At 44.0% G+C, this 13614-nt stretch overlaps 1 protein-coding gene across 2 annotated transcripts in view; it reads right to left on the bottom strand.

The window, feature by feature from the left end:
• The window catches only part of galnt18b (UDP-N-acetyl-alpha-D-galactosamine:polypeptide N-acetylgalactosaminyltransferase 18b), a 321574-nt gene that overhangs the window by 78814 nt on the left and 229146 nt on the right, over positions 1 to 13614 (bottom strand). For both annotated transcript variants that reach the window (XM_041197647.1, XM_041197648.1), the window contains 2 exons: positions 10900 to 11085; positions 4590 to 4727 (listed from right to left, as the gene is read on the bottom strand). In XM_041197647.1, the coding sequence (XP_041053581.1) occupies positions 4590 to 4727; positions 10900 to 11085 (324 nt within the window). The remainder of the gene's footprint in view (positions 1 to 4589; positions 4728 to 10899; positions 11086 to 13614) is intronic.

Below are 13614 nucleotides of genomic sequence, written 5' to 3'. Positions count from 1 at the left end.
CCAGGAAAGAGCTGAAATATAAGCTGGTTTAAGGTGTGTGTGTGTGGGGGGCGGAGAGATAGAGAGACAGAGAGGTGGGGGGTGGCGGTGTGGTTGTAGGGACAAACAAGCAGTGATAGAAGCAGATCATCAAAAGATGTCAACGACAATAGTACAATAGAACACATAGGTGTTAAAGTTAAAGTTGGTGATATTATTAAGCTCAATCTCGTCCTGAGACAGCTTTTCAACAATAACTCCGCAGGTGTGACGCCTGTTGTTGTGTGAGCGGTAGTCCTGTAATGATAAAGAAAGCGTGCTAGCTTGGTTGCTAAGGAATCGCCAGTTAGCTTTTTCTTGCCTGCCTTGAACGTTTGATCTGCCCTTTCGGCCAGTCCATTTGAGGAAGGGTGATAGGGTGCAGTTTTCACATGAGTGACACCATTGAGGCTGATAAACTGTTGAAACTCAGTACTTGTAAATGCCGTGCCGTTATCGGAAATGACTACTCCTGGTAGTCCGTAAATTGAGAACCTACGTCAGAGTTTTGCCATTGTAGTGGCCGACGTTGGTGACTTCACCTCATATACGTCCAACCATTTTGAATGGGCATCAACAATGAACATTGTTCTCAGGAAAGGTTAAATGTAGTCAATGTGTAACTGCTAGGGTCTACATGGCCACTCCCATGGGTGTAACAGAGCTGTCACTGGCAACTTTTGCAGTTGTTGACATTGCACACAGTGCTTTACTAAACTCTCTATTTCACCATCCATCCCAGGCCACCATAGATCTATGGTCTTCATTCGGGAAATTCCTGGATGGGCACTGTGTAGTTCAATTAAAAGTGGCTCTCTTCCCTTTGGAGGAACTATAACATATGCTCCCACAATAAGATGCCATCCTGGCTAGTTACTTCATATATTCTGTTGAAACACGGTTTTATTTCGTCAGATACGCTCTCCTGTGACCAACCACGTAGCACTTGTTCTCATACTTGAGATAGGACTGGGTCCCGACTTGTCTAGTCTCTGATCAGTCGAGCACATACATGCGAGGAATCTAAGAAATTTCAACAGTAAAACAAATTCTTCCACAGGAACTTGCTCATCATATTCTTGTAAAGGCTAACGACTAAGGGCAATTTTATTTCCAGGCCTATGTACGAAAACTTATTCGTATGCTTCAAGGATTAAAGTCTTATTTGTGTTTCTGTGTCTTATTTCTACGTGCCTTCTTCTTTCTAGCACTGACTTTAATCTCGGCCTTCTTTTTGGCTTCCATATTGGCCAGACTACTCTCATGTACAAGCTCGATTGGAGTGAGCTCAGTGGTTGGGTCTCCCAAAATTTCACCATCTGTCTGCTCCGTAGAAAATCCTATGACTTTTGCCTCCAAAGCCTCTTTGGCTTCATTTAGCTGATTCTTCCATCTCTCTTTGTATTTGTTCGCTGCCTCCTGGAAAATTGAGCATAGTTGTGTCTTCTCTGCCGACTCATCCTTCAGTTTATTCAGAGGGGTTTTGAATTCTTTCTGTTTCTCTTCATACTTTTCCAAAGGTACAAACATGGACCTGAGAGAATCTTGCACTGTGTAAAGGTCTTTCAGCAGGTTTTCTTTTGCCTTTCGAAGGTTGCTCACCTCGTCTCATACTCTGTCATTAAGCATGGTCTCAAGTTCCTTTTGCTGTTCCAGCATAGAGATAGAGTAATAGAGTTACATAGCACAGAAACAGGCCCTTCGGCCCATTGTGTCTACACCAGCCATCAAGTGCCTCTCAATTCTAATCCCATTTTCCAGCACTTGGCCCATAGTCCTGTATGCTATGGCGTTTCAAGTGCTCATCTAAATACTTTTTAAATAATGTGAGGGTTCCTGCCTCTGCCACCCCCTCAGGCAGTGTGTTCCAGGTTCCAACCATCCTCTGGGTGAAAATATTTTTCCTCAAATCCCCTCTAAACCTCCTGCCCCTTCTCTTAAATCTATGTCACCTGGTTATTGACACCTCCGCTAAGGGGAAAGGTTTCTCCTATCTACCCTATCAATGCCCCACATAATTTTGCATACCTCTATCAGGTCCCCCCTCAGCCTTCTCTGCTCTAAGGAAAACAACCCTAGCCTATCCAGTCTCTCCTCATTGCTGAAACAGTCCTGCCCAGGCAACGTCCTGGTGAATCTCCTCTGCACCCTCTCCAGTCCATGTTTTGACTTATGAGAGCCTGCATCTCTTCAGGTTGTTGAGTTCTTACATACTCCTTTCCCAAAACAGGAATGCTTCCAGTTTCCTTTTGGAATCTCAGTGGCCACTCAAGGCTGCTTTCCTTTAGCCAATTCTGCCCTAAGAGGTTTGGTCCTCTGCCTCTCAATATCAACACTGGTAGCTTTACTGATTAGCTTCCATAATGGACAGTTACTCTGATTATGCCTTTTACTTGAATGTCTTTACCCATGTATGTTTTTACATTGGCAGCAGTTTCTTCTAAATTTAATTGATGTTCACCATAATTCAGATATCTGAAGCTATGTTCCCCAATTACTGTAGTGGAGGCTCCTACGTCCACTTCCATTCTAACAGGTCTGCCATTTACTTTCCCTGTGACAAATATTGGTTCTGTCTTTCCAACCTTCAAATTAAACAATGAGTAAATATCTGAACTTGTTGTTTCAGGGTCTTCTACATTGTAGATCTCACTGGGTTTTAGCTTTTGTTTAAAAGCTTGCTTGCGTCTTTCCTTGCACTGTCTCATTATATGTCCATTTCTATGACAATAATAACATTCGATTTTTTTAAAATGCCAATCATTATAAGACTGTGTTTCCACCTCTATTGACATCATTCTTTGTTTTCGCTGCTAAGTCATTTTTTTCTCATTTTCCCACTAGCCGGAGCTGTTACCCGCTTCTCAGCAGAGTCTTGCATTTTCGCACCCTTTTGGGCTGGAGTTTCCCACCCAAAGTAGAGGACGGCACCATTTTGAGCTCCATGTATAGCTTCTGAATCCTTACTGCGCTTTCCATGGCCAGTGTTATCTCTAGCACCTTCTTAAAATCCAAATTTGCTTTGGACAATAATCTCTTTTGAATATTGTCCTCATTCACACCACACACTAAACAATCTCTGAGCATGTCGTTTATAGATGTACTAAATTCACAATGTTCTGTTAACTGCTTCAAACGTGCAACATAACAAGCAACTGTCTTCCCGGGACTCTATTTCCCAAGTTAAACTTGAACTTTTGCGTCATTAGCAACAGCTTTGACTGGGGTCCACCAATTCATCAAAATTTTTTGAATCTGGGGCACTGGGTGCCGTCAAGCTATGAATCAGGCCATAGGTTTTATTCCCACACGTACTTAAGAGGATCGCTCACCTCTTCTCTTCTCCTGTAATCTCATTCTCTTGGAAAAAGAATGCGAGGCATTCAATGTAATGAGACCAATCGCCTGTGGCTGGATCCAAAGGATCAATTCTTCTGAGTTGCAGCATTCTGAGAGGCAATAAATTCTTCAATTTGAACAGAACTTTTACTTAAAATTACTGGGCGAGGTACAATGCTGATTTCTTTTCATCTTGATTTCTTCTGTTTAGTCTTGTTTTATCCTTGTCACCAATTTGTTGGATCCTGTGGATCCTCGTCGCTAGTTAGTTATGAGTGGTGACCAAGTTGGTACTATAGAGAGAGTTGATCAGCAGACACTTCTTGGGTGTAAACATTAAATTTATTTACAATATACTCAGCAGCAGCTACATGTATGCTTTCAACTCTAACTCCATCTCTGCACTGACTGGTGAGGAAGCCTGTGCTACTCTCCTATTGGTTACTACAGATCATGTGATCTTCCTTAACAAGTATTATTCTTAAAGGTACATTGCACACTAAATAAAACCATAATAAATACAATCCCTGACCCTCCCACTCACTGTTCCCCTCCCCAACCCTCCCACTTCTGCTTCCCTCCCCAATCCTCCCACTCTCTGCTTCCCTTCCCAACCCTCCCACTCACTATTTCTCTCCCCAACTCTCCCACTTGCTGTTTCCTCCCCAACCCTCCCTCTCGCCATTTCCCTCCTCACCCCTCCCTTTCGCCATTTCCCTCCCCACCCCACCCACTCGCCACTTCCCTCCCTGACCCTCCCACTTGCCACTTCCCTCCCTGATCCTCCCCCTACCCCACTCTCTCCCCAATCCTCCCACTCGCCACTTTCCTTCCTGATCCTCCATTTGCCACTTCCTATTGCCCGTCCTGCATCCTCCTACTCACAACCCCTTCCAATCCCTCGCTCACTTCTTCTGTTGCCTCGCCCTCGAATCCTCAGTCACAGCGAGGCTTCAGGAGAGGGAAGCAGTGAGTGGGAGGGGTCAGTGAATGGGGAAGCCTGCGAGTGTCAGAGACAGGGCAAAGGGGAGGTGCGGCAAGCGGGAGGTGGGAAACAGCAAGTAGGAGGTAAGTAGAAAGTGTTAGTAAGTTATTAAGAGTGTTTAAGTTGTTAGAAGTTAGTAAATTACTAAAAGTTAGCCAAAGGATTTTTGGACCAGTTAGCCAATAAGTTTTGCACCTTAAGTTAAAATCCATAAGTGATAGGAGGATGCTGTCCCAATTGTCCTTACCATGCCATAGGCCACAGTGTCCGTGTACAATCTCATCTCAGGGTACACATTGTGCAGATACCATTTAAAGCCTTTGCATTGTAATCGTTGCCTCAGAGCCTTTCTGTTTGAAATGGCTCCAATGTCAATCCCTGAATTCTGGAGAGACAGGAAGGAAAAGGACACAATGCTTAAGTCTTAAATCCTCTCAGATAATTACAGCAGGAAGATTCGTGCATAAACAAAACTTTCCTTAATGAAAGCAGAAAGCCATTTGGTGAACTCGACAGAAACAATTAGCATTTATATACACCATAAAACATTCTGAGGTGCTTCACAGGAATGTTAATGAACAAAATTTAACACTGAGCCACATGAGATATTAGGACAGGTGCCCAAAAGCTTGGTGAAAATGAGTTTTTAAAAAGCATCGTAAAGATGGGGAGAAAGGTATTTCCAGAGCTTAGGGACAGGCACAGCTAGCAATGGTGGGGTTCAGTTAAGTGTCTGGAGTCACAAATCAGCCAGAACAGGCAAGGATGGCAGATTTCCTTCCCTAAATGGCATTAGTGAACCAGAGGTTTTTTTTTAACAACAATCAATGATAGTTTCATGGTTACTATTACTGAAACTAGCTTTTATATTCCAGATTTATTAACTGAATACAAATGCCACCAGCTGCCATGATGGGATTTGAACCCATATCCCTAGAACATTAGCCTGGGTCTCTGGATTAGTAGTCCAGTGACATTACCACCACACCACACCACCATCTCCCCCTTGAAAGCAGGGATGAGAATTTTAAAATTAGAGTGCTGCTTAACTGGGAGTCAATGTAGTCAGCGAGTATAGGGATGATGGGTGAACAGAATACAGTGTGAGTTAGTAAATCAAGTCATTTAGAGTAACATTTAAAGCTAAGTCCAGTTACAACCTCAGGCTGTGATGTTATAACTAATGATTAGTAGTTGGTAGAGACTGGTTGACTGACTCTGTAAATGATTTGGCAAGATAGAGTTAATTCATTCATTTAGTAACTTGAAGGCATCCAGGGCTCTGCTTAATGAAGAGTTCAGCGAGGTTAAAGTTCCTTAACATATATTTGTTGCAAAACCAAACTCAGCTTCTTACAATCTGCAATTTCCTCTTTACAGCTATCTGACCCGCCACCTCTCTTTCCTCCTTTAAGATCCATATCTTTAATCAAGAAATAGATTGACCTTTTAACCTCTCTTTGACTCATTACCTGTGTTTCCTCATGTCTTTGTGAAGCTCTGTCAGACCTTTATCTATATTCAGGGCATTATATAAATTCAAGCTGTCATTGTTGAGGGGATATGCTTAGTGAGATATGTCTGACCTGAAAGTAATACAATTGTTACATGGCCTCAAGTGGCCATTCTAAAATATCACTAATGTTATAAAAGTGCAGCACACTGTGAAAATACTGCTTCACCAGGGAAACAAGAAAGCCTTGCATTTATACACCACCCTTCATGACCAAAGTGCTTCACAGGCAATTTTGTTTCATGGGATATGGGCATCGCTGGCAAGGCTAGCATGTGTTGCCCATCCCTAATTGCCATGAACCGAGTGGCTCGCTAGGCCATTTAACAGGGCAGTTAAGATTCAACCATATTGCTGTGAGTCTAGAGTCACATACGTAGGCCAGATCAGGTAAGGATGGCAGATTTCCCTCCCAAAGGAAAGCTATGGACCAGATAAGCTTTTACAACAAAACTGCAGTTTCATGGTCAACAACAAAAACAGAAAATGCTGGAAAAACTCAACAGGTCTAAGCATCTGTGGAGAGAAAAAAAACTCCAGAGTTAACGTTTCAAGTCTGTATGACTAATCTTACTTAAGCTCTGAAGAAAAGTCATACAGACTCAAAATGTTAACTATTTATTTTTCTCTCCAGAGACGCTGTTAGACCTGCTGAGTTTTTCCAACATTTCTTATTTTTGTTTCAGATTTCCAGCATCCGCAGTATTTTGCTTTTATGCAGTTTCACGGTTATCATTACTGAGACTAGCTTTCTACTCAGATTTTAGTAATTGAATTCAAATTCTACCAGCTGCCATGGTGGGATTTGAACACATGGTCCCAGAGCATTAGGCTGGGTTAATGGGATATTAGCCCAGTGATCTTACCATTACACTATCATCTCATCATGAAGAACTTTTGGAAATGTAGTCACAGTTGAAATGTGGGAAACATGGCAGCCAATTTCTGAACAGAAAGCTCTCACAAACAGCATTGTAATAATGGCCAGACCAACTGTTTTAGTGATTTCTATTTTTATAGTCATTTGGTAGTACTGAACTTGAGTATTGCTGAAAAAAGTGAAATGTCATGTCAATGTCACTTGCCAACCAATCAGTACTCTCTTCAGATACAGTATAAATTGTTGTTTTCCCCCCTATGTTGATATTCTTGCAAGGCAAAAAGCTTAGACATGTCTCTTTTTTCAGCAACACTCAAGTTCTGTTTTAGTGATGTCCATATGAACAAGGAGCAGGAGTAGGCCATTCAGCCCCTAGAGCCTGCTCCACCATTTAATAAGATCATGGCTGATCTGATAGTAACCTGAAATCTGCATCACACCTATTGCTGATAACCTATCACCCCCTTGCTTACCAAGAATCTATCCACCTCTGCCTTAAAAATATTCAAAGGCTCTGCTCCCACCACCTTTTCAGGAAGAAAGTTCCAAAGACTCACAACCCTCTGAGTGAAAAAAATTTGCCTCATTTCTGTTTAAATGGGCAACCCCTTGTTTTTAAACAGTGACCGCTAGTTCTAGATTCTCCCACAAGAGAAAACATCCTCTCCACATCCACTCTGTCAAGACTCCTCAGGATCTTATATGTTTCAATCAAGTTGTCTCTTACTCTTCTAAACTCCAGCAGATACAACCCTGGTCTGTCCAACCTTTCCTCATAAGACAACCCACCCACTCCAGGTATTAGTCTGGTAAACCTTCCCTGAACTGCTTCCAGCACATTTACATCCTTCCTTAAATAAGGTGACCAATACTGTACATAGTACTCCAAATGTGGTCTCACTAGTGCCCTGTACAACTGAAGCATAACCTCCCTACTTTTGTATTCAATTCCCCTCTCAATAAATGTTCACTGAGGGATAAATATTGGCCCAGGACACTTCCCCAACTCTTCTTCAAAATAGTGTCATGGAATGTTTTACATCCACCTGAGAGGGCAGATCAGGCCTTGGTTTCATGAACCACCCAAGAAAGCCGCTGTAACACTCCCTAACTACTGCCACTGGGAACATCAGCTGAGATTATGGGCTGGGTTTTACGGGACACCATGGTTCCAGCCACCCACCCCCAGCTAAAAAGTGGGGAAGGAGTCTGCCCAGGCGAAGATCTGCTACCCCACAACCATTTAATAGCCAATTAGCCGCTAAAAGACTGGAGATGGGATTTCTGCCCCTCAAGGACAGGCCTCTCTCTTCAGTGCTGGCAGTGCCACCAGCAACCACTGCCAATACAGTACTTGGGGTTTGAGGAGGGACCAGGCACAGAACTGTGTTTGTTGGGGGTGGGGGGGGGGTCTCACCAGGTGCCAAGCTGGCAGGCCCTAATGACAAGGGTAGGAGTGAGGGTTTGAGAGGAGGGGAACCTGGGGATGGAGCAACACCGAGGAGGACCCTCTAATGGGCTGAGGGGCCTGTTAAGAGGGGAAGTCCCCTGTCTGCCACCAGCCATGCAGGGTAACCTGTCAGGCTGGCCACTTGGCTTGGGCCTCTCCCTCCGCAGATTAAATTGCAGCAAGATGAGGACCTTAAGTGGATATTAATTGCCTGTTGCCAGCCCCACCGCTGGTAAAACTGCGGTGGAGGAGGGGGGCAGGGGCAGGTGGGTATGTGGTGGCAGGTCACCCTCTGGATTTACGTGCCCCACGCCTTCAAACCAGTAGGCGAGCATAAGATCCAGCCCTATGTGTTACTGAAGTAGGACTTGAATCTTCTCACACTGAAGCATGCATGCTACCCACTGAGCCATGCCACCCATGCCGATGATCCAAACCAGCTCAAGATATTCAATACTTCAGTCAACCAGAACCCTCTTCAAATTACTTGCACATCTCCTAATATGATTCAGTGAATTACTGTCCAATATTCTCCTGCTCTCCAACAGCTAATTCATTAATAATTGAAACTGTATTAGGCAGAATGAAGAACATACACAAATAAAGTTGGAATTGGCTTGTTGTAAGGTGAACAATCACAGATATGGCCTTCTGAAGCTGTGCGTATCCCTTCCCCAGGTTGACGTAGGTCGGTCAAGCCTGACCTGATTTTATTAACTAAGCTCATGCATGTCACTCAGGAGAAATTAGAGACTTTTCTCATTCAGGTAACATTTAAATTGGAAAAAAAAATAGGCTTGTACATTCTCAAATCAAATTGCAACTATCAGCCCCACACCTCACTGCCTAATTTTAACTGGCAATTTGGAGAAGCAAGATAGAGGTAGTATTGAGAGGAGCAGCAGACACATTGGGAGAGTTTTAATTATAAAGGACGGGTGAGTTTGAGTTGTGTGGTTGGTTGGGGGGACATTGAAGCCTTAAAATCCAATTTCTGACATAAATCCACCTCTGACCTCCCGCTACCAGATTTAACTGAGGTAGGACAGTGACCAATCCCTCCAAGACTACACTTTATATATGACAATGAGACTATGAGCCTCACTGTTGTTCAGCTTTTAAGCTTTAACTCTGGTTGACCAGGTTTCCTGAACAGCAGAAACCCCAGTAGCTAGATCCAGGTGAGAGCTGGGAAACCAGAAGAGACCTTTAGGTCTATACCCCGGATCCAGCAGGCCTGCCTGAGCAACCCTAATGACTGGGCACCCTCTCCCCAATATCCCATTCCTCACCCAGGCCTTCAGCCTCGCGCCGGTCTCTGATGATCCCCACCATATCGGCAGACACCACCAGATTTCCTCCACCTGCCCTGATCGAACTCTCCCCCCCCGTTGATTAGCACCCCTTCCCCCACCCCCCCAACTGAACCATCACCACCCCTCCTAAATTGATCGTCCTAAATCCCCCCACCTCCCCCCCCAAATGACCCCTGTCTTGCTCATTTGTTCTGTGCTTGATTATGTAAGTCTGGTAACTGATCTATGGTCATTGTCCTTTGATTAGTTAAGCTTGGATGTGGATTCAGAGCAAAGTAAACAGACACAAAGTAAACAGAAGCTATTAGAAACTGAACTGTAAACATGAGTGCAGACATATTGTGATTGCAGAGATACTTTTAAACTCTTCTGAAAAAGCCTGTTGCAAACTTCGAAACTTGTGTCATCTCTGCATGGATCTGAGACATATAAACCATATAATAACTCTCCAACCGTACCTGGGGTGGACATACCTTGCCCTGTGCCCTCTGTTGATCCATTCCCAGCCCAGCTGGAAATCAGGCCTGTCAGTCTGGGTGGGGAACTGATTGGTGACATCATGAGCACTCCACAGCATGAAGGGGAACCCCAACTTCCGACCCGTATCCCCACCCAACTCCTAGAGGATCGCACAGGATAAAAAGTCCAGGCCAGACACTCCACTGCTACTGTACCTTGATAACTATTTTCCAAATCATAGAATGATACAGAAAGAGGCCATTTGACCCATTGTATCAGCTAATATTTCCTGTCTGTGTTCAAAGTTTGTTTGCTTACACTACTGTGAAGGGTCTTGGGACATTTTACTTCATTGAAGGTGCTGTATAAATGGAAGTTGCTCTCATCATTCATCAGCATCTGAAATGGGGTATTTTGTTATAGATCTGTCCAGCCTATTCACCAATCTTCCCACAGAGAATGGGCAAGATGCGCAGGAGGTCAGGATTGCAGGAAGGCAGGGACTTTGGAGAGTTGTGGAGCTGGTGGAGGTTATACAGAGATAAGAAGCAGCAAGACAATGAAGGGATTCAAAAAACAAGGATCAGAATTTTAAAATGGAGGTGTTACCAAACAGGCAGCCAATGTATATCAGTGAGCACAGTGGTTGTTGGATGAATGGGATTTGATATGAGTTAAGACAGGGGCAACAAAGTTTTGGATGAGCTCCAGTTTCCTGAAGGTGCAAGGTCAGTGACTGTCCAGGAGAGCATTTGAATAGTCAATTCTAGAGGTCATAGGTGAAGATTTCAGCAGCAGATGAGCTGAAGCAGGGGCAGAGACGAGCGATGAAGGTGCCTTGGTGATGATCCTTGTGTACAAGCATAATCTTGCCAGGGAGCACAAGTGAGCAGATCCATCAAAGCTATTGGATTAGCTAACATCTTCCTATTAACCCACCTCGATTGGAATGTTCCAGGCCATGTAGACATGACTTTTGAACTCGTCCATCCAGACCTCCGCTACCCTCAGTGCGTTTCTGCGGACGTGGGCAGTGAGATCCTCAGTGTAGGGTTTGTGAGCTCTCTCAATATGAGCGAGCCTGGAACAAGGGAGAACCTCCACACTGCCCCCACATTGCCAGACCTGTGAAGAGACACACCACCATAAACTCCTTTAACAGAATCAAGTATTGCTGCTGTGCATAATGCCGTACAAGATTACATGGCAGAGAGTTGCTATGAGGGAGACAGAACTATTGGATAGCAGAGCTGGAGTTATCTGGAGGGATGCTCAAGTCTGGGACATGCTGACTCACAGGCAGGAAGGCTACCACTGAACTAAGACCTCATTCCTCTGTGGGGAATCAGTAGATTAGGTTTCAAATAAGGGGACAGTGGTGTTGTAGTAACATCACCAGGCTAATAATCAAGAGGTCCAAGCTAATGCTCTGTGGGCTCGGGTTCAAATCCCACCATGGCACTGGTGGAATTTAAATTCAATTAATAAATAAAAATAATGATCTCAGTAATGGTCATCATGAAACTAACAGATTGTTGCAAAGACTCTTCTGGTTCATGTCAGGGGAAGAATGTTGCCTTTACCTGATCTGGCCCATGTGTGACTCCAGATCCACAGCAATATAATTGGCTCTTAATTGCCTTCTGAAATGGCCTATCACTCAGTACAAGGGTGATTTGGGATGAACAATAAATGCTGGCCTTGCCAGCGACACACACATCCCAGGAATTAATTTTGAAAATAAACTTTACGGTTCCAAAATAGTACCATTAGCTCACACACTGCTGCCAAGCCCACCGATGATTTCTGCTACACAAGTAGGTTATATATTACATGGAATTAACAGTATACAGACAAGCCATTTGTCCCAATTGGTTTCTGTTTCACATGAACCTCCTCCCACCCTTTTTCATCTCCCCCATCAACATATTCTTCTATTCCTTTCTCCCTCGTGTGCTTATCTAGTTTCCCCTGAAATGCATCTTTCATTTTAACCACTCCCTCTGGTAGCGTGTCCCACATTCTCGCCACTCTCTAAGTAAAGAAGTTTCGCCTGAATTCCCAACTGAATTTATTAGTAACTACCTTATATTGATGGCCCCTAGTTCTGGTCTCGCCAGCAAGTGGAAATATCTTTTCTAAGTCTATCCTATCAAACCCCTTCATGGTTTTAAATGCTTCTATCAGGTTACCCCTCAGTCTTCCCTTTTCTTGACAAAAGAGTCGCAGCCTGTTCAATCCTCCATAAATATACGCAGGCAATTGCTCAGTCTGCTCTCTAGGTGGTTCTGAACTTGGAATGAATGCCAGAACTGCTGCTACGGGATCCCTTGTAGCACAACCAACGTCTCCCCTCTTTCCCTTCTTAGCTTTGGAAACATGCCGTCTTTTACAAATACAGTGTGAGAGGCGAAACCTCTGAGCCTGGCTCAAGATTTTGTGCTGGGACTTTCAAACCTTGCAATATTGTTTTTCTTCTAAATACAAACAGATGCCCGCGAAGCAAACCAGATGAGCAAGGCAGAGAGAGAAACGCAAGGCGAAGAAAGAGAAGATAGAAAATAAACAAGCCTCCTGCTTTCTATAAATGAATGGGAGTTAGTGTTAGTCCTGCATGAGCAGCTGGCAAGATGTCCACACCCAAAGCTCCCAAATACTAGGTCTTCATTGCAGCGTTGGGTACCTCAGCTGTCAGGGTTTTCAGCAGTGAGTCTCCCATTTACTTTCAGTGGGAGGGGAAGGGTGTGGAGGCGGGGAGGCCAGTTGCTGCTGTGATAGTCGGGTGCATTCAATTTGGACTCATGCAGCGAGCAAGCTGCCTGACCTGCTGAGTATTTCCAGCAGTCTCTGTTTATATTAATTGCTTGGTGGTTTGACTCTTGTAATCATGGAAAAGCTGTCAGTTTGACTTACTTAAATCTTCCACCATGCTATAATAATGTAAGTGCCTTGTATGATTAAAGAACATTGAGAAACGGTGCTGGGTTTGTACAGTCTGTGAAATGTTCCTGAGAATGTTACATTCAAGTGAATTCTCTGTACGAGAAATACATACAAACATACGAACAAGGCACGGGGGTAGGCCATTCAGCCCTTGCCTGCTCCACCGTTCCACCCCCTTGCTTATCAAGAATCTATCTAGCTCTACCTTAAAAATATTCAAAGACCCTGCTCCCACACTCTTTTGAGGAAGAGCTCCAAAGAGAGAAAATATTTCTCCTCATCGCCGTCTTAAATGAGCGACCCCTTTTTTTTAAAAACCATGACACCTAGTTCTATATTCTCCCACAAGAGGAAACATCTTCTCCATGTACATCCTGCCAAGACCCCTCAGGATCTTAAAGATTTCGATTAAGTCACCTTTTACTCTTATAAACTCCAGTGGATACAAGCCTAACCTGTCCAGCCTTTCCTCATAAGACAACCCGCCCATTCCTGATATTAGTCTAGTAAACCTTCTCTGAACTACTTCTAATGCATTTACATCCTCCCTGAAATAAGGAGACCACTACTGCACACAGTGCTCCAGATGTGGTCTCACCAGTGCCCTGTACAGCTGAAGGTTAACCTCCCACTTTTGTGTTCAATTCTCCTCTCAATAAACATTAACATTCTATTAGCTTTCCTAATTACTTGCTGTATCTGCATACCAGC

The sequence above is a fragment of the Carcharodon carcharias genome, chromosome 10, assembly GCF_017639515.1.
Source record: "Carcharodon carcharias isolate sCarCar2 chromosome 10, sCarCar2.pri, whole genome shotgun sequence".
Taxonomy (NCBI): Eukaryota; Metazoa; Chordata; class Chondrichthyes; order Lamniformes; family Lamnidae; genus Carcharodon; species Carcharodon carcharias.
The sequence above is the reverse complement of the archived record's forward strand: the minus strand, read 5'-3'. Positions and strand labels throughout refer to the sequence as shown.